The sequence below is a fragment of the Acipenser ruthenus genome, chromosome 18, assembly GCF_902713425.1.
Source record: "Acipenser ruthenus chromosome 18, fAciRut3.2 maternal haplotype, whole genome shotgun sequence".
NCBI lineage: Eukaryota > Metazoa > Chordata > Actinopteri > Acipenseriformes > Acipenseridae > Acipenser > Acipenser ruthenus.
The window spans coordinates 15,990,882-16,013,354 of record NC_081206.1 but is presented as its reverse complement, the minus strand read 5'-3'; the positions used below and the strand labels follow the sequence as shown (position 1 = coordinate 16,013,354).

Sequence of the window (22,473 nt, the reverse complement as noted above, 5' to 3'; positions counted from 1 at the left end):
AATTAAAAGGGCACAACGTAAAATACTAACGGAAAGTAAAAAATTATATTAAAACAGTATTTGAAGCTACTTACTCTAAGTAATTCACGATTGGAACAAAGTACCTGGAAGGGACGTATACAGAGAACAAATGGAAAACAATCCCAATTTAATTGTTTTGTACATGTTTTGTTTGATTTTCTTTCCACCTGTTCCCCGGAGTTTGCATTTTCAGGTGCATTAATAAAATTAATAAAATGATAGGAAGCAGTTGAGGTGGTCTTTTAATAGAATTCTGATAATAAGAAAAGGACAAGAAGTGTTATAAAATGATTATTTTATCAGCTTTAATGTTATTACTGAATCCCCTTTATTGTGGTAAGAATCATTTGGTTCTTCAAGTGTTTTAAGAGTTTAAGTGTATATCATTCTTGCTGTGGCTAAACTAGTTTTGAATGCGCTGCCATGTGAAGAAATGATGACCTTTTAGTAAAAAAAAAAAAAAAAACCTCAAATGTATTCGACTATTGGTATTCAGTTCTTGACATTCACAAAGATCCAAATCAATGGCATTTTAAAACACCAATTTTAACCGCAGTCTTACTTTTCTTAAGCTTTGTGTAGGCCTACTCTTTCATTTGACATTTGCACCAAATGTAAACGATTCTAAAAACTTCAATGATATGGAGGGAACATGTATTCATACCAGCTGCTGTATCAATCAAATAGGAGAGTTGAAGTGTTTTTGCTTGTCACCATCACAGTATGATATTTCATGCAATGAAATGAGTACACAATTTTTTCTCCCCTGATTTTAACATAATGGTTCTGTGAGGATAAATACAAGAAGGCTTTGTTAACTACAGTGTCCTCTGCAGAGCCTCTGAATGACCTGGTTTTGAGATGTGTTGGCATCAGAGAGGCGCTATATAAAATGGCTAATTGGGGAAGTCAGCCACTACCCAGCTAAATGAACTGTGTCGTAGGATTGCTGTGCAATTAGAAAGTGACTGTATTGAGCTAAATACCTTTTGCCCTTAGTTTTGAAGTTTTTAATTGAACCCTGTTGGTAAATGGTGTGCAGGCTAGAATATTTGACACTCTGCAGGGTGGTTATAGATCCTAAAGTAAGACACTGAGAGTAAGGCGTGAAATGAGTGAATTACAGCTGTGAAGTAAACAAACCCACACTTGTTGCCTTTGAAGACAAGCTTGTGTACAGAATTGATAATGCTGGTTTGTCTTAATTTGACCATTTAACTCCTGGTACAGAGCTGATTTGAATTGTTTAAGGAATAAAGTACATTAGAGATTAAAATGCTGCTTATAACTTGTTTGAGTCTTAAAGTTCATCTCAGGAATTTCTTTAAGCTCCCCCCACCGTTGCTTTCAGGGCCACTTTACGAGCTGCAGATCCGTGGTGCTTGTTGTTCTAAGATAAAGAATCCTGCCGTTCTTGGTTACACTCGGTGCCTTGCACACCAGGCTTTCCCGAGTGTTTAGGTGGAATTCCAAGGCAGGTCTACAGTGTACAGGAATGCTCTGTGTGTGTGCGTGGTGTTCTCTGATAGTGTCCAGATCCGTGTCACTCAGACAGTGCTTTCACTTCACCAAACCAGCCACCTAAATGAGCACCCAGTGCAAAGGAAGCTAGTGATGGCTGTTAAACCTAGATGAAGGTAGGGAAAGAAATTTAGGAATGGTACAAAACAAGGTCAATTTTGATGACCTTTGTGTAAAATGGGTGTAAACAGATAGTAGACTACAGGTGGAAATGGCAGCAGCCAGCCCCAGTTTGATTTTGCAGTTGAGAGATAGTTACACAGACTGCTGCATGCTGTATGACTCTATTTTTTCATAGGTTTTTGAGAATTTATGCAAACCTCTACTTTAATAGGCTAGCTATGTTTTAAGAGGCTCCTGTATACAATGTTTAACTGTATTCTAAATTGGGCTTAGACACAGTAGATGGGGACTGATATCTACGTGCCCTCACTATACAGTCCAAAACTGGACTTCAAATGCACTCATGAATAAAGGGGCCAGTGGTGACCTGCAAAGGGCATTTACTATTGGAAAGCTTCTGTACAGATTTACATTCAGGTTGAAATAATGGAACTGTTCTTACCGCTACTTAAATCAGTGACATGAAGAGTCTGGACCAGTTGTTGGCACCGTCTCCCATCTTTGATGTTTTTGCTGAATTTACTCTGACTTGCTGTAACATGTAGAGTGTTTTGATGGTGATTATTTGTGCAGTTTTATTCAATACTTTACAGTTTTTGGTGGATTTATAAGACCTATATTTACACCTATGCTTATTGTGAGTGATACTGTACATATCGCAGTTTGAGCCGTTTCTGTTTGTGCGTGTGTGTTCACAGGCTCTTCCTGTACACAGCTGGCTCTCCTGCAAGGGAGAATGTTTGGCTGTCGTCGTTGGGAGGGGGGGGGGACAGTTATAAGTCAACTGTGACTAAATTGAGAGATGCATCCAGCAGTGTCCAGGCTGACCAATTTGTAAATGTCGCAGGTTAAATCAATTGGTTTGTGAGGTCTGATTTATATATTTGTAATTGCATTGCTCTGTGTAGATAAACAAGAGCTGACATTTTCCATTCTCGAGGCGCCCATGATATGAAGTGTTTATACCTGGTGGCTGGATTCCATGCTCTGATGTTACCCTTTAAGAGGCTGGCCAACTCCCCCATTTTAAATATTCTCAATACACTGTACTTGCTATGGCTGCCTCTGGTTTCACAGAAATACAGTAGCTGCATGTTTAATTTTAACAATTATATTTCATGCAATGAATTGTTATTGGTATTTTTTAAAGAATTGTACCTATTATTGCTTGTGGTGTTAAAACTATTTTGCAAAGAGTTGTGTGTACGTGGAGTACCATTCTAAGCATGGGCTGTTTGGCAATGCTTCCAGTACTACCTGTAAGGGCTCTTGAAAATGTAGGATGAAATCAACAATAGTTCTGTCTCCCACAGAGAAGGAACATTCCATCAGATTGACGTATGTGTTCTTGCTGTCTGAACACTCAGTACCTCTGCTTTAACTTTGACCCTGAACTCTGACCTGTACGGTGAGATTAGCACATTTTTAACCTAAGCTGATGTGTGCAATTCTGCCAATTGCTTTTAATATAAGTGCAGACTAAATGTGACCTTGGGTAAGGGATTGGGAGCTACAGTAACTAAAGAAGCTGCGTCACTTTTACTCCACGCATTTCCATCAGGTGCAAGAATAGAAGGTGTCTCACCTTTTCCCAAATATTGGATAAAGGAAAGAAATGGGATTGATGGACTTAAAATCACTGCTATAAGATAATTAACAACCATTACATCTAAAAACATTTGGGGAAAATGTTATCTTTATCATCCGTTGTATGAATGTCTGGGTAGTGCAGTGGTGCCAAACTCATACCGTCTGTGATCTGTAAGGCACAGAGGAGTGTTTTGTAGTTTGGTGCACAATACAGTGCAGAACTGGAACAACGTGCCGTCTAACTGGCAGTATTTTAAAAAGTCATTTTTTTAATTTCCTCTTCATTCTGTCATCTTTGACTGTTTTTTATAGTTTTGCCCCCTTGAATTTGCTTGTAATCACTTAGTTTTTCCATTATCTGGATTTTGGTGCATACTGTAGAAGGTTCTAAAATTGCAGTGGTCTAAAGTGCATCAAAATGCTGTAAATGATGAAAATCTGTGGAATAGTTAAATTCTGGTAAAATATTTAGGATTTTTGACTACTGCTTAAACATTTAAACCTTTCCACCCTTAATACTGTTGAGATTAATGTCATCAATAAACCCATTTTCACTCAGGTGTGCTTTTGGTTTGAAGTCGTCTTCCTAATAATGTATACACCAGATTAAAATGTGTTTCTGTTCAAACAAGCCTTGACTGATGTTCAGTCCTGGGGCATCTGCTTCTGTACAGTACAGTAGTAGGGTTTTTTGTTTTGTTTTTCTTTACAGTACTAACTCAATTACCCTCTGAATAAAACAGTGTCATTTGTGGTTACTATGAGTTGTAAAGTGTGTGGAAACAGCAAAAACCTGCTGTCTGCTCCTCTAGTGTAACACAATACTGGTTATTGCTGGTTATTGCTTTGCCTAACAGAGATCCTGATTCAAGGCAGAGCGAGGCTGCAGAACACCTGCAGACACACTAAATAAAAAAAAAATACAATTGACTGAATAATTCCGCAGAATCTGTTCACAAACAGTGGATTGCGTGTCACGAATGCTTGCTTGTTTATTACTGATGAATCCATTTCAAAAAGAATATTCTTTATTGGAATAATGGCTTGTGTTTAGGAAATAGGATTGTCTACATCATATGAATACACCCCATGTCCGAGTGAACCACGTTTTGTACTAATTCTATAATGGTCTTTTGAATTGTTGTATTTTACAATTTTACAGTATTTAAGATACTGTAGAACAGATACCTTTCTCAACGACTACATTAAAATGTTTGATTTGGGGACAGATGCCTCAGCTGCTTTATGATTTATTTTATATGTGTTTATTGTACAGTTTTCCTAGTAGGAAAAGGAGTACTGATGGTTTCAGGAAGAGAACAGACTGTCTCAGAACATCCAGTAGTTCAGGTGGAATGTTATAGATTATATATTTACACACATTTCCCTGCATTCCTAACTTGCAACATCATCAACTACAGATTTTCTAGGAATCACGCTTAACCATAATTAAGGATCTTTGAATAGTGCTGAAGCATTTAAAACTGCTCAATCATAAATGGACCCCTTTAGGGTTAACAGAAAGAGCGAGCAAACAAGGGGTTCATAATGAACCATATATAATGTATCCCACACCACCAGCACGGTTAAGCAACACTGGGAGAGAACAGGGAAACTTAAACACCTTGAGGCCTACTTTTGTACTCATTTGACGACTGTTTCTTATTTTTCATTTAAGTGAATTACATTAAATATATTTTTAAAATGTCTTCTAAATTTAAGGGACATTCATTTTGTATTTGATTTGTTAGCTAGTTAATCAGTTTAACAACCAGTAAGACTTTATATATGAAGCATGCTCTAACATATATACTTCTGTAATAAATTATTCCCCAGCAGGAGGTCCAGTGATTTGCAGGTTGTAGCCAAGTAGTTTTATCATACTTTTTTTCTAATTTTTTTCTGATTTTACAAATTGATTAGTGTTTAGTTGGTATATATTTAAAATGAGTTGTGATTTGTTCAGAGTTGGAAATTTACTGTTGGTAGCTAAATGACGGCTGTGTGCCAAAGACACCTGAAAACATGCAAATTATAGCATACATTTATCTTGTTGTGTGCCGATACAGGATTTGCATAACACAGGCTGTTGTACAATATCGGTTTCTTCTCAGCAGTGCTGTATAAAAGGAAAAATACACAAACACACTCCCTTTTGTAGTGTGATAAGTACACTGAAATGCTCATCGCTCTCGGGCATGGCCCCTCCCTGTGTAGCCTGATTGCTCCTCGCGTGATCATTTCCAACACTTCCTCTTGGATCTGCTGGCTCATTTGAGGAGTGTCTTGAACTAAAAGTGATTTAGTATGTTTAAAAAAAAAAGTAATAAAACATTTTACAACTTCATCCAAAAAATGCAGTATAAAGGAACACCCCTAGCCAGACTGTGGCTGAGAGCTCAAATGCAGCACCTATTAAATAGCTTTTTTTACATGATTGAGTTTTCCAATTTTCTTATTTTATTCAGATTTGCTAGGAGATATTCAGTTAAATCATAATTATGATTAAGTACAAAAATGGTTTTAAATTAGTTACAGTACATGCACACTGCTAGTCTGATACACACTTTCATATAATTTGGGTATTATATTATATACAGAGTTAATCTAAGAAGCCAAATAATAAAACCAAAAAGGGAACATTTATTTATTTTATTTATTTATTTATTTATTTATTTGAAAATTAATTTCAAACAGACTGAACTCACTGTCATCCAATTCAACTTTTAAAGAGGGAAAAAAATATATATTTAGGCACAGCAAATGCAAGACCAGTTTTGTTTTGCTGGGTATTTTGAAACCGTTATTTTCCCACTTTTTCCTGGTATTGGAGTACAAATAATCTGTTTCAGGCAGATGTAACCCAGAATCATGCCCAACCACAAGACAGCGCAGGACTTTGGTTTGACACATCTTTCCCAGCCATGTTAAATGGAAAGTGTACTGTAGCTTGAAACCGAGGGCAGCTAAGCTAACTTCTGTTTAGTGTTACAGCTTTACCTTTCTCTCTTGGTAAGAGTGTTTTGTACAGAAACCTTACCAAATTGCTTACTCTTTATACCATAAGTCAAAAAGTGTACTTTGGACTAATCTGTGTACAGTACTTTGATCAAGCCGTCTTGAACAGCAATGTGAAATGGGAGTGGTAAGCAATGGACCAAGCCAGCCCAAGTGCAAGGATTGGATGTTTAGATCGAAAACCTAAAGGAATGACTAGAACATTGTTGTATGCAAAAACAGAACTTGGTCATTTTAGTCATTTTTAATGCTGTACAGTAAATGGGTGTCCTTTCAAAGAAAATGCTCCAGGAACTAGCTGAATTAGGCTGTGATTTTTGGTTTAATTTCTTCTCTAGTAAGGGTGCAAGTCCTAAATGTTTCTCGGTTAGGTTCTGTACAACTTTACTTAAGAGGTGCACTGTACTGCATTCCTATCTTTTTGTTTTAATTTAGTAACACATTCAAGAGCCTTTCTGTAAGTGTGCCTGCCTCACTTGGTCTTGGTGTGATTACTGTTTCAAACCCAGCACATTGCTACACTGTCCTATTGAGCTGCATTCCAGAAATATTCCAGGTACAACCGCATTGCAATGTGATGAAATAGCTCTTTTCTGCGTGGAAAAGACCTCAAATAGCAGATTTCTCTGATCTGTCGGGACACACGTGGCAGATCGTGAATTAATCAACAGCTGGTATTTACTATTCAGCAAAGATTTAACTGTCTGCAAACACACGAGCCAGGTGCAAACACACGAGCCAGGTGCAAACACACGAGCCAGCTGCATTGTGTGATAGTTTGTCCAGACATCAGGAGGGAGTGTAAAGTGTTGGCTGTTTTTAGAGCATTAATGATCTGTCACCTGGTAGGCTGAGATATTTTATATATATATATATATATATATATATATATATATATATATATATATATATATATATATATATATATATATAATTATTATTATTTTTTTATTTATTTATTTATTTTATTATTTTTTTTAACACAAAAGGTGTAGAAAATTGCTTGGTGTTTTTGGTCGTAGTGGAATTGCTTTTTAAATAGCCCAGCTTTCTTAAGTGAACAGATTTCTCGTCTGGAAGAATATCAAATCAAACTGACATTTGGTTCTTAATAGAGCCAATTGTTTTGCTTGAAATCCAACTTCTTCTCATGTCACCTTTTAGTGCGATTGATTTCCGTGTGTCTGCTGCTTTCAGAAAAACCTCAGTAAAGCACTAGTTATATAGGGCTTCTGGTTTTCGTTTTTAAGCAATAAAACCTGATAAAACACCCCCGATACAAAAAGAAATGAAATCGGTGGATAGCCAATAAACACCGGAAAGCACCGGAAAAACTGTGGAAATGGTTAATGAATTTGCGTTGACTTTACCCTATTCCCATTAAAAAAATAAAAACTACTACAAAAATAATAATAAATGCATTTCCCAGTGCTAGGCAATGTCCCGTCTTCCTGACTTGCATCTATCATTGATTCGTTCTCAATACTTTAGACCCGCCCCAACTACTGAGTGACAGCACATTTCTACATTTCTATTGGAGACTCCGCTTGTGACATTTAAAACTAGATTACAATCAGGATGGAAGCTTGTTAGCGAGATTTCAAGCTGTATTACAGTTAAGATACGGAGGATTTAAAACAGAATTGTGACTAAATGTACAAAAATGCCTACACACAAAAAACGCCAGAAGAATGTGCCCGTGACCATAGGGATTTTGTTGTGGAAGACAGCAAAGGAAAGAAGGTACAACTTAAGTGTCCAAGTACTGTCGAGTTACTATACATATTTTGACAGGAAAAAAAAGTAACCGAAAACACTAATTTCAAACAGTATATAAAAAACGAAAGCCCCCCAAAAAAACGATTTACCTAAAACTCGAAAATAGCTGAAAATAAGCACCGAAAAATACAATTAATAAAACCCAAAAAACAGAAGCCCTAGTGATATACCATGTTTAGACTGTGTGTGTTTTTTATTTTATTGTACTTTTTTTATATAGAAAATCAACCCGCAGCCAAAGAGTATTGCTGCATTGTGGTCCCCTGCTGATGGCTGATTAACCAGCCTTGGGACTGACTTCACGTGTAGACACAAGAATCTGTAGTACAATAGTTCTGGGGAACTGTGCGAGTTTGTGTTTAAAACTAGCATGATGGCTAAAGCAACCTGAACATAACAGTTATCATCATGGGGAACTTGCTTACCTGAGTACAGAAGATATTTTTCCTGTCTCCTTTTTAAAAGGTTTAGATTTGACCTTTGCAATGCCTTTGAAGCAATGTCTTGTCATTTTACTGTCTGCTGTAAGAGTGTGGAAGCAAAGTGCATGTTTAGGAGACGGAAGGCAAACAGAATCTATGCAACTCTTGAATCCAAGCTCATACACTGATGCCATAGAACATGATGTGAACCCCCTTGTAAAGCTGGTCTACACAGAGTTAACTGCACTGTCGACAAACCTCCACAGTATTGCGCATGGTGAGCAGATGAAATAGCAGGCAAGCTGGAGAACTGGAAATCATGCAGTAAGTTTGCAGAAAGTAGAACCTCAATCTCTTTATTGTACTGGAAAATAATGGATAATCATGTTATCAGCGCAGTCATCTAAATCAAAGAGAATGAACACCACTGCTACAGTACCGAGATAAAGAAGTTCCACGTAATTTAACCTGGTTGGAGAAAATTCCTAATTCAGTTTCCCCACTTGCTGGAAAGAGCAGTAGTTAAAGGGTGTGTGAGAGAAAGAAAAGTTGCAATCGATAAGTTAAAACATGACCTCAGATAATCCATGACTATCATGGTTACTGTTTTTTATTTTGTTTGTTTGTTTGTTTTTAAACTGATCGATTAACTAACTAATTATAACTGATAACTGTCCTTATCTCCACTACAATAGTCACAACAATGTCTCTTGGTGTGTACATAGCATAAATAAATGTTAGATAGGCCCTATCTACTGTATGTCAGATACCAAAAATGTTATAATAAGATTTCAAACAGCTCGACACTAGAATGTGAGTGCTGAGATTGTTGTGTTAATGTTCCTGGTTCTGGAAATTATGCATTTTGGGGTTAAACCCCTCCCATAAAACACTGAACTTCACGCTTGTGTAATACAAGCTGCACTCGCTCATGTTTGTTTGCCCCTGTTTACTGAGACCCGACACACAGAATTGCAGTTTAGCGCTTGACGCACACTTTTAATAATACAAAAATTAAACAAAACAAAACAAAACAAACACCTAGCTCTTAGTCAAGCACTAACTAAAACATACAAGAATGCCCTTCCTAGTACAAGACGGATACGCCGTTTACCTGTATGAAATAAACACAGGTTTACAGAAATGAACACAGCACAGTACCTACAACGTGACTGCTCAGACACAGAGTACTCCTTCCCATGTCCTTCTACTCAGCAGCCTTGAGCAGACACACTGCTGCCTTTTTATATTAGTCAGCTGGCTTTAATTTACAGTTCTTGCCAGCTGAAAACAGTTAACAAATTATTAAACAATTAACAATTACACGTTTTCACGTGTTTGGCAGGGAGGATTTTTAACCCCCTCCCTGCTGTGCTACACTTGTTACAAAATATTCAACCAACAGTGGCTCATTGAGGATATTAGAAAGTAATGTAAGTAAAAATGTGTTATGTTGATTTTAGTCACAGTGTGAAATGTTAAGGTCCTGAGAATATATTTTGTGACCTTGACATAACGCATTTCCATTTTTTTTCCCATAACACTTTTTCATTTTTTTTTTTTTCCCACTGTCCCTAATGAGCCACCATATCAACCTGAATTTCTAGCCCCCACTAAAAATAACTCACCACAGGGATGCACGTTGTGTAGACGACTTGCCTCTGATTGTATCATCAGCTGGAAAAAATCACGTGATAGTCCTGTTACACCGCTAATAAAAATGTAGAATACATAATAGCTTTTCTTAAAGGTAAAGTATAGGTAAACAAATCATGCACCCCAGTTATATTTTCTTCCGCAATTGTTTACTGAAGGCACGCAAGGAAACCTGATCCTTGTTATTCAGTTCCCTAGCTGCCGCGCGACAAAATCACAAAAATAGACACCAATCCTGTTCTTTTTTTGCAAGGCACTACAGTAATCTAGGTAGCTCTCCTGGGACAGGCACTGCTTGTCATGCTGTATGTACTGTGCTTCAGTTTGCTAGAGGCATTGTCTCCAGCATTAGCCTGCATAGTTGGAAACCCTATGCAAAGAAAGGGAAAAGATCTTTCAGGTTAAGCACAGCAAATTATATTTGTACACAATGTTTACAGTTTAACTATCTCCTGCTAAACCCTGATAATCCATGTTTCTGCACAGCCGTCACTTTAATAATTAAGATCATAAATATGAAAAACTGTTGCTTACTGGCAGGGTGACTGTCAAACATTACAAACTTTTATTATTAACCCTTTGCAGACTGAGAATTCCACCTTTTTTGAGGGCTGACTGACATGACTTAACTTTAGGACATGTATCAGACCAAATATCTACTTTAAAGTATACAGTATTATGCATTTCTAAAAATCAGTTCTGCAGATTACTAAAAAAATAATGGTTTCTTTATATGATTAAGTATACCCTACATTGGCCTAGTTTGAATGTGAAACAAAAGTCAAATACACTTGAAAATTATTTTATTTTTAGAAATGTCCTCAAGTGTCATTTACTTATCTCCTAGTTTAAAATATGTAAAGTTATCAGTGGTAGCCACAAACCTCAGTAACAACAATCTGAAAGGAAAATATATATATTCTTTATTTATCGATGTTGAGCATGTAGGGAAAAAATCTATTGTAAAAACAAAAAAAAACTGTGTTTTTCCTAAAGTTGAAGTCTCAAAGGGGGGAGCGACTTTTACGTCGGTGGGATCTATAAAATGATTTTTATTTTATTTCAGAAAAATGCTGAAAGTGCACTTTGTTCATGAAATATTTAAACAACACCTTTTCAATATATATAAATACATACTAAATACTACAGTATAATAACTAATTAATAGCTATACAAGTAATATACTACATTGGACCAAAATGAAAAAAGGTTAACATTAACCGCATTAACTGATGCTTTATTCTAAGTGGAACACACTAGTCTACACTAAACAATTGTACAACATACCATCTGTATACACATTAACCAGGGTTTATTTCACATAACTAACATGGATTGATACGTAAACAAGCAAAACTGGAATGATCTCAGGCTCCTCTACTTCAGAATCTTCACTATCGGTGTGAAGAAGTTCCTAATCCAGGAGGTATGCTTCCCCTTCCGGCATTAATTAAAAAATAATTTATATTTCTTTTGGATCAGTAAGTGTTCTGGGTCTTGCAAAACGATTTAGAAAGCTCTCCGGGAAAGTATAGTGCTTTGATCCCATGGTCTGCAGTAATCTCGAGTAAACACTGCAACCATAGATACTGAAATACTGCACCACATCCAAAAACTCAACTCTATTGGTTAGGGGCTTTAGTGAAATACATTTTGATTAGTTTGTTATGCCTGAAGTTTGTCACACAAATATTTCACTACAGTAAATGTTTTGTTTGAAATGTTTTGTGCGATTTAGTATGCTGTCAGATAATTATTTGTACTTGAATGCATTGTGGTCGCCTAATTGCTCAGGCAGAAAAAAGTAACATTGCTAAAAAATAAAATACAAGTATTGATCTTGAACTACAGACCCGACTAACTGCTGTTTGGTTGATTGTCTGAAGTCGTCTGAAGGTTTTTATGCTAATTTGAAAGAAAAAAAAACCCACCAAACTTGTCACCACGTAGTAAGTAATTACATCATCGATCGAAATTATAATGGACCGTCTGTAAAGGGTTAAGCATACCTGTTATGTGCCTGTAAATCCGTTGCCACAGTTTTGTTTGTTTGTCAGCTTGTTTGTTTGTTTTGTTTTTTCACTTAAACCATCCCCAACTTTAAAACACAAAGATTCTGAACATTTCCTGCCATTGAGTCCTGGGAAAATTGTGCCATGTGGTGTGATTGTGGATTAATGTTGATCGTCCCAAACTCCTCTCACCCATGCCTCCAGAGATGGGAAAACCCCACCAAGCCAAGCCCCAGTGGAAGTATAATAAACCCTGGTTTGTTGATTTCTTCAATAAATAGGAAAGCGAGTCATTTCTTTTTATTTGTACAAAGTCTTAACTATTGACAAAAGCTGGCCTATTTGATTTGTGGGAACCTGCTGTGTGAAGTAGAGCATAATGAGTTCATCTGAATGAGACTGACCTTTCATGAACACTTGAACTGCATTTCTGTTGTAAAAGGTGAACAGTTCTGTGTGAACTTTGTGACGTAAGCGAATGGACCATGCAGTTCAACACACGCTCTGTACAGTACATGTGATGTGAAGAACTACTTGGCAGGGGTGTGAAATGCCAGTTCTCATAACTACTAAATTCTTGTTTAGATTTGCTTTGTATTTCTTAAACTTCATTTATTTATTTATTTATTTATATTTATATAGTGCCTTTAACCAAGGCGCTTAACAATTTTTAAACTAAACGGTACAATCAAGAGAAAATGGCTGAAGGAAGAAGGTATGTTTTTTGGGCAAAGGTGAGGATGTTAAGGTGATGGCAGAAACAGAAAATAATATACAAAAGTATATCATTCTTCTTGCAATTGAGTCTCAATTGCAAGAAGAATGTGATCATTACGATAACTCTGAATACTGGTACTAATTTGCTGTTCGTATATATATATATATATATATATATATATATATATATATATATATATTGGTATCATAAATAATAGCACATCAGCAAGATTGTCTCCACTATAATAACATACAGTGTCGACATTTACTTGGAAGAGAGTGACTGGAAGAATATGGAGCCAAACATGAAGCCAATTTTGAATATCGCCTCACCCCACTAACCGTTCTGTAGGAATGATCATTGGACGATCGCTGTTCCTGCGGTCGAGCAAATCGTCTCTCTTCATTCTCCAAACGCAAGCTACTGATATTACCCAGGAGGCAAGAGCCCAGCCTGCAAATCTTCGTCTGGACTCGTCAGACACCTGACCGGTAAGTGCTGTTGATCCGTGATGAAGAGAACTATCCCCAGCCGGAAGAGAAAAGGCCAATGCTGCACTCCCTGTAGTCCCCCAGTAAAGATCAGCAACTTATCACCAATGTGATTTGGATCATATTCAAATGTCTCACCCTGCAAGCAAGCGCAAGTCTCAAGTACATTAGTGGTGACCCAAGTATTACATTACACATGTCCCACCCATTGTGTTCTGCATTGGTTGTTTTGGGGTGTTTTTATCCCTGTAACAATTTCAGTTGTAAAAAGATCTATGTAATTAGCCTTTGAATCTGAGATTTACAGTGATCAAGTAATCTGCACTTCACTGATAAATATCTATACAAAACTTCAGAAGATGAAATTGCAAACCTGTTCAAAAAGCAATGCTAATAATGTGCATGACATAGTATAAAATATTGCTTTAAAGCTCTGTGGGAGCGTGAAGACCAGTCAATGGTTTTATTTAACATAACTTCCCCATCTGATTGATTGTTTTAAGGCTTATAATATGATTTTAGTAAACCTGAATTAAACATACTTGAGTGTGAAAATTGAGTCATCACTTTAGTATCACACTTGAAATGTCAATTGACATTCATGTGGGATACAGAGTGAACAATTCTAGCCATTATTGCTGTCCCTGTAATCGCATAATAGAGTTGACAAAATGCTTTGACAATAATCAGGTCCAGGTAGTTATATTATTATACAGTACCTATTGATGGCCCTCCAGGACAGGAGATGCTCATCCCTGGTCTAGAAAAGTGTCCTGGTGCTAGGGGCAGCCGTCTAGCGAGTACGAAATATAAATGGTTTGCTTGCTATCTTTAAAAATTAAAAGCTGATATAGGAGCATAGTCAACATTCAGACTCTTTGATGTAGCATGTTGGACTCTGGGCTTCCCAGAAGGGAGCACTTTGTTTGCTGATATTGTCCGGGGGGGGGGGGGGGGAGACGAGACACAATGGCCCTCTTGTGTTTTCTGGGCCCAGATTCCCAAGAATGCAACACACAGTCCTCTTCAGAGTCGCGTATGAATAATCAGAGGCCAGTCTGTAGCACATTTTCTCCTAAAGGCAGCGAGGTGACTGGAAAGAACACTCGCAGTAAAATAAATCAATATCCCATCAACTGTGAAATTGTAGCATTTTCAAATAGATATTAGGGAATGAACTCTTGAGCTTGTCAAATACATCATTTAGGGATGTCCCGTATTACAGGTGTTGTAGTACTGTTCTGATTGTAGGTTTACACTATTATACCCCCCTTGTGTTTAACTGGATTTTTACCTGGTCTCTTTGTATTGGTGCTCGTACTATTGAGATGTACCTGTGCTAGCTTGGATGAGACTACTAGTTTTGTTTTCTCAAATCCACAGCAGGTAGTATGAAGTATATATAGTGTACAGAAAGCACTGCCATTCTTGTATCGCTGTTGTGATTGGAGCCGTTCTCACGATACCTCAACACAAACTCCACAAGAGTACTTTTGGACAATGCGAGAAAATAAGTTGAGCACCTTTTTTAACGTTCAGTCTTGCTGAAGGCGTACAGTTGGGCTCGTGCCTTTTGTGTTGTAGAGACCAGGGAAAAGGGTATTCATTTAGAATGAATTCTAGGCTAAATTGAAGAAGCTTGTAGTGGGGATGTGTACACAGTAATTCCCGCGAGTGCAGCCTGTGTCTTTAAAAAGCAGTTTGGAGTGAGACAAATGACTTGAATTAGTTTGGCAGGACAATGTGGGTCCAGCTTCAATACTGACCGGGTGTCCCTGTAACCCAGCAACCATGCTGGCTGCCTGCTCTCCCTCAATTGGCTAGTGTTTGCTGCACGTAGACAGGCAGGAACCGAATGAGAAATAGCTTCTTAAGTTTTCTGATGCAGTCCTGAAAAAACACTCTTGGATGTAGCTTTGCATTCCCTTCAGCATGTTTATTTTAAACCCAGCTCTGTTTAACTTGATTTGATGCAACATGATCTCAAGAATACAATGTCCCAATCAGAATCCCACGTGGCCAGAAAGAGGCAGTTTGTGGTACAACCTAGTTTAACAACACGTCACCAAAGGCACTGAAAGAATTAAGGCAAAAAAATATTCTAAAGAATCTCTCAAGCGCTGTTTGAGTACTTAAAGCATGGTTTTAATTTACAGCTTTGAATAAGTCAGTGTTAATGGATATTTAACAGACAGACAGGAATTGTCCATGTTAACATGGTTCAAGAACAACTGACCCCACCTATTGAAAATGCTCTACAGATTGCTCTCCATTGCTGGTTTCTGAGGCGGCAGACATTGCTTTTTAAAAGCAGACTATTTTAGAGAGAGGGCAGTGTATTTGAGCTTTCTTTTCCCACACGCCTCTGCCCTCTGCCCTCACGGTTATCACATTATTGACAAGTAGAGCAGATAGTTTCTAAGTGCCGTTCTGTGTGCAGGGTTTATTGGCATCATTACAGCGACTTGCCACAGGGCTTCAGCCATCTGCTGTCTAAGACTTTGGTGCAGCCTGGTTCTTGCGGAGTGAAAAGACTGCACGACACTTCATGCTCCCGCAGTTGAGTGACCGGCTACTTTGATTTCCTGTTTCAGAGCCAGAATCGCCCAGGAAACGAGACTAGGGAGAGAGAGAAAGAGACCGCTGGGAGCTGCGAAGAGCTGAGAAAGAGAGAGCAAGTGGAGTTTGTGGGTAAGGCACCTTTTAGAAGTGCTTTTTTCTTTTTTTTTTTTTGCCTGGACCTCGTACTAGCTGACAAAGCTGTTGCCGTGGCAATGCGGAGGGCAGCTCTGTGGAATGCTAATCTCCTGTAAATGAGGCTTCCCAGCTGTTCTCTGGAAAGAGCAGAAGAGGAAGGTGTGGGGGGAGAGATGAGAACAGCTCTGACTACATACAGGATAGTGCCAGACATCTCTTAGAGCAGACTATTACAGCTGTGCAGGTTAGGACAAAGCGATTGGACATTGAACTGAAAGGTGACATACTGTGTGCAGTACTAACAGTGACACACTTTTTTTTTCTCTTTGCTTAACAAAAGGTGTTTTCAGTCATTGTTGGCAGAAACCCGACGTCTGATTCTGGTGAATCTGAATTTTCTGACGGTGATTCAGCTATATGATATAGGTGTGCACCAATACCAAGATGTTACTATAAAAAATTGATTTTTGGTGCAATTTTATAGGAAGAGTCAGATACAGCCAAAAAATTCCTGGTCCTGGGGGAGCATCCCACTGAAAAATGCCTAATCCTTTAAAGGGTTAAAGAATAAACCCTTTAAAATCTGTAACAAGTCATTGAGTTGCTGTGTTTGTCACCTTTTTAAGCCTTTTACCTCTGAAGAGCAGGGTTCAAATCTAGCTGTTGTCACCAGTGAAATTAGTTTGTTGGTTTCAATCAAGCCCCCAGTGGACATTTGTCCACATTACAATCCTCAGTCTCGGCTTGAGGAGGTCCTAGGACCGAATGGCAGGTCAGGATTGAGATGCTCTGGCTGTCTCTGTTGCAGAGCTGTGAGGGGAAGCTCCCATGGTGCCTGCCTGACTAGCCAGTGCCATTGTCCCTCTCATGTTTTATTTGGCATTAAATTCACAAGCACACAAAAAAAAAAAAGCAGCCTCAAATTAACTCCAATCAATACTTATGACTGTACTTATTTTTTTGGAGATACAATTGGATTGCATGTAAGTGAGGACACATCTGAGATAATGACAAACATAGCTTTCCAGGCAGTGAGGTCACTTGTGTCACCTATAATTTTGTCTGCCTGTTAGTGTAGCCTTTTCCTTTTTGTTTTTATTGCAAGTCATCCATCTAGAAGGAACGGATTCCCAGGGGTGGGTCACTGATCAGGCAACCGTGAGTGGAGAAGGCTCGAGTGGTGATGGTTAACGGGGTGTTGGGGGCAGAGGGTTATCGGAGCCTGCACTCTGTCTCATGGGAACCACCCTTTGATTTGCACCGATGGCAGTAAACCACACAGAAATGTCAGGCTGCTTTAATGATGCGCAGCTGTAGGCTGGGGGAACGCTAGACAGCCGTGCTGCAGTTGTTAATTTACAGCCTGTTGGTTAGTCTCTGCAGCCTTAAGCAATTGGCTTGGTATGTGTTGCTAAGCAACAATAAACTATGATTGTTCCCCTATTTATTTATTTATTTTTTTTTTTTTATTTATTTATTTTTTTTTTAACTCTTTAGATGATGTCTTGATGGCAGAGAATACAGTTTTTATTTTTTTATTATTATTAAAAATCTAATTCCTGCCAAGGTATTGATGTTTGCACTACAACATGATGTATGTTTTAAAGCTAAATGAATAAGCGGAATTCAGAGAAATGTATTCCTTGGATCAAGCTCCATAGCATGTACATAGCAGTGCAGCGTAAATTAGAATCGTGCAATTTGCCCAAGCTTTCTGCTGTTTTTAATAAATGCAAGATTCCAAATTGAGGGCAGGAAAATGCAAATGTATCCATTCTGTAGTGCTGTATACAAAAAACGTTACATAATGCTGGAGGTCTTGTTGTATAAAAGGCAATGCTTGTCAATTTTGGTTTTGATTTAAATGTTTGCTTTCCTTTAGTCTAAACGTTTCTTACAATTCATCTGCTGTACACATTGTGCACTCTATTTAGCACTACAACCTTCTTACTTTTATACATGTACTTTATTTCCTGGGAAATAAATGGGACAATAGAGTGCTGTCTTTCTCCTCCCCTTTAAACCACTGCTAGGAAAGTCCCATTTTGACCCTTTAAAGTCCATCCAATAAACTAATGTTACCCTATTCTTCAAAATGCAAACTGATAATGTCGCCTTTATGAGCCCTTTGTCTCTTTGTTTACTTCATTAAAAAAAACAAGCTGAGGCTGCTCATCAGTCTTGTTTAATTTAAAAGCAGAAGTAGTCAACCATGTGGGCTGCATTTTGTCAGAGTTTCACATTCCTGTAGCTGCCCCTTCACGGAATTCTCAAACCTAGAAAACAAAAATCCGCCTCAATGCACGTATGAGTTTGCTCTCGCAATACTGCCTCAGCTCTTCAGTGTTGCAGAGTTTGTGAACTACCTCCCTACTGTTTGGAATATGCAGTAGTTTGTATACCAAGTACAAAATGTCTTGTTTAGTGATTTATTAAAGCTGTCTGGGTCTCGCACAGTGGTGTACAATTTTGCAAAAAAAGATATTCTTCCTTGGTGTATGAGAACGCCATTCTTCTCCTTTAGCCGCCTTGACGCTCTGATTTATCACAAAGCAGACTTTGTTTAGCTGTGGAGCTGCAAGCTGATTGCCTCTGCAGTGCTCCTGCATCCGCGTTTTCTAAAGCTTTAATTATCACGTCACTGGAAGATTGCTTGTATACAATTGAGGGAACTTGGGTAGGACATGCTGTAGCACAAGTTATTGAGTATTTGAGTATTAGAATCTGGAGATCCATGGAGGAACCTGTCCATATACAGTATTCGTCAATCCCAACAGTATGTGTGTTGCACTTACATACTTACCTACAGTGGATGTAATTCATGAAGATCTACTTCACAACAACAGTATCCATACCAAGATGGACTGAACATTTATCAGAGTTTTTTGTGTAGATCTTTGTTTTGCCCCTAGTCTAGACTGCCACATAAGAAGATAGAAGTGGATCTTTTGTCATCATATATAACAAAAAGTTCTGATGTGATCAAATTACATGTATGAGTGTGACAGGGTACGCCCACCCCTGTATTTAGTTGTATTGTTTATGTAATTTATTATTATTATTATTATTATTATTATTATTATTATTATTATTATTATTATTATTATTATTTAAATGTATTGTGTTTGTTAAACTGTTTTGTCATTGTTTGGCAGCGTGGATGGGGTTGAAGCCCCATCCCACTAAACTTGTTCGGAATTTGGCCATCTCCCAAATTGATTACCAATTTGGAGATGGCCATGTATATAAAAACACATCTGCTGCTCATAAGGGGAGAGAGGGTTAAGAGCAGTGAGAGACAGAGATCTATAACAAAGGTAAACTATTGCTCCTCATGCTTGGAGGTAAACCAGCATGATACTTGTAGGTATGTTTGTTTATTTTTTTTTATATTTATGTATTTTTTTTTGGCCATCATGCCTTTTTGTTTTAAGAAAGTGTTTTGGTTTCTGTTTGTTTGATTTATTTAATAAATACGTGCCCAGCGCTTCAACCCAGCACCTACATTACAGTGTACACAAAACCAAAAGACCTTAAAGGCCTTCACAACACTCCCAATGGAAAACACAACAATTGGAGAGTATCTAACATGCATGTAATAACTTTTCCTGGTAAATTTGCAAGCAACCCTGTCAGGGACATTTTCAAGCAAATTTCCCTCAGCAGCTCAAATCAAGATTTTTTGGAGTCGGGGTGCAACGATACACTAATGTCACAATACAATGCATGTTGTAATATGCAGGCTGCTATACGATCTCACGATACATGTGATGGTGCTGATGGGCTGCTTTTATGATGCATAGTGAGATCAAATGATCATTTTTAATGATTTACCTATTTTGTTAAAAGACAAATTTAAATCAGTTGGGGAGAGAGTGTATTAATTCAACTATAAAACACACTTCTTTATTCAAGAACCACTTTGTGAACTACAGTGAGCTATGTTGTGCTTTACAAACTATACATATCTCTATTACTATACTATACAATATATCATGTAAAGAAAGTATCATGATTCAGACATAATCATAAATAAATGGCATACACTATTAACATGGTGAAAAGCACATAATGTCACGATAGAAGAAGTTGCTTCATAGGTTGCCTAAAGGCTGCCTTGTTTTTCATGGGCTTTACATACAGCAAATACAAGTGATCTTAAATGGAAAACTGTCAACCAGTGCCAGACATTTCCTAGAAGAGAACCCTGTCTCATTTGCAAAACTCATCATGCAGGTTTAAATATCAGTTGTCTTCACCTGCAGGTTTTGTTTTGCAGTGCGCACTTGACATTTTACTGAAGTGTGAAACAGCAAGGTCATATTTTGACAAGCCTTGATGAGGAAAGAGTTTCATAGCTTGTGTAGCAGAGCTTTGATTGACTGTAGCCTCACTTAAGGGGAGACTCTTGTGGTTCTGGTGCACCAGTACTGTGACATACAAACCATGAATCACCAAGGGTGTAGAAAGTAATATGTACATATTTTGGCATCCTAAAATATTTAACAACTGTAGGAAAAAAATAAAAAATTTGTTTGTTTTCTGATAAGCATTACTTGACAGCTTACGGTATTTGTTCCATACAGTAGTAGCCTATAAAAAATGATTGGAAGGAACTGCATCTGTCTATTTAGTTTTATTACAGCTACAATTTAAATTATGAAGAATGTTTATGTACACAAAAATAGCACTTGTCATTGAAAGGAGATTTATCTTTTTATAGTTTTCATTTTGTTAGCGTCCTTTTAAACTGAGTGCATTACAAATTAATTCGAGGTATCCATAGGACAGAATATCAACAGCATGTACAGAACAGTGTAGGTGAAAAAATGGCAGTCAGTAATGTTAAATAACGTATGTAATGTTAAAGCCAAGTTTTCTCACAATTGAATAACAGATTTTCCATAAATATGAATGGGCAACCGCCTCCACCATATCCCTGTCGCCAGGGATCTCTTCCCCTGTGATTGTGAGTGTTGTATTTCAGGCTGTAGTTCCAGCTGATGTCCGTATGTTTCTGGAAAATCAGTTCCTTATTCCCAGTTAAAGAAGGTCATATATAAGCCAGGAGTTATAAATCCCTGCCTTCATTCCCTCCATGTCAGTTTTTCACCAATGCCCTTTATACTTTGTGTGTGTGTGTCTGTGTATGTGTGTGTCTATATATGTATGTCTATAAATTGGTTCCACTGTAATTAGTAATTGGTATATTTGATAGTCTGGTATCCCAGACCTGACTTGTCTCTCTTTTCAGGCAGCTGTCTTGGATGCGGTGCTCCCCCTAGCAGTCTTGGCGAGTGACAATGTAAAGAAGGCCCTAGAGCGGCACGCTGTTGAGAGGAATGGATGTTGCATCTCCAAGCTGAGTGTATTGAAGAACCGAGAGGAGTGAGCAAGGCCCGGCCATGACCACCTCCCACATGAACGGGCACATGACCGAGGACTCTAACACAGATGTGAAGAACGTGGAGCTGAGCGAACCCCCGCGGCACCGCGAGATGGCGGTGGACTGTCCAGGGGAGCTGGGCTGCAGGACCCTGCCTGTGAGGCGCAGCGCCCAGCTCGAGAGGATCCGCCAGCAGCAAGAAGACATGCGGAGGAGGCGCGAGGAGGAGGAGCGCAAACATGAGCTGGACGTCAACGCCTCCATGAGGCTCAAGAAGCTGTCCCAGAACCCCAAGATCGGCATCGACAACCCCACCTTCGACCCTGTCGAGGGATATGTACCCGAGGGGCCCAGCAACCTGGCCAAGGTCTTGGGTGAGTCCGTGACGGAGGGAGCACAACTAGTCAAGCCAAATGCTGAATTGTTTTTTATAAACAAAAAAAAAAAAGTTTTGTTAAGTAAACAGCTTCTGACTGTCAACGTTAACTAAAGCTGGTTTGCTTTAACCCACACTACCCATCATATTCACCTCTACCAAATATTTTTTCATCCACATTGCAGTATATGAATTTTTCTCTTATTTTATTACAATAAGTGAAACAACCTTTACATTCTGTTTCTCCCAGTACAGTGTTCAATATATAAACCTGAAACAGAGATCTTTATACTGTTGAATATGCTATGTGTGTGTAACTGAAGAAGTTCTTTTAGTACCGCTATAGGTATTCATGATTTATAAACAGTTTCAAATGTCCTGCTAAACACCGAGTGGTGTTGTATAAATACTAGATGGCCACACTAAAAGGCCACTTGGAGACACCTTGCGGATTATCCATCCAGTGATCTGCGGTGTGTCCTGTGCTTATTCACAAGCTGGCGGTGTGTGTACTGTGTACTGCATACTGTGCAGCGTGATCAAGAGGCAGGAATCTCACAAGATAAAAAGCTGGCAGAATAGTATATTACAATTGGGGATTTTGAAAGTTTCAGTTTAAACTTAACCATTGTCATAAATAAGTATACCAATATAGATGTTTAA

General features: G+C 38.2%; 1 protein-coding gene across 5 annotated transcripts in view; it reads left to right on the top strand.

The window, feature by feature from the left end:
* LOC117421064 (protein PALS1-like) overlaps positions 1-22,473 on the top strand; it is a 49,359-nt gene that overhangs the window by 9,650 nt on the left and 17,236 nt on the right. For 2 of the 5 annotated variants that reach the window (XM_058991298.1, XM_058991297.1), the window contains 2 exons: positions 15,946-16,042; positions 21,303-21,808. In XM_058991298.1, coding sequence (XP_058847281.1) covers positions 21,454-21,808 — 355 coding nt within the window. In that variant the 5' untranslated portion in view covers positions 15,946-16,042; positions 21,303-21,453. Of the gene's footprint in view, positions 1-13,211; positions 13,352-15,945; positions 16,043-21,302; positions 21,809-22,473 lie in introns of all 5 variants that reach the window. The other 3 variants (XM_058991301.1, XM_058991300.1, XM_058991299.1) reach the window with 2 other exon arrangements.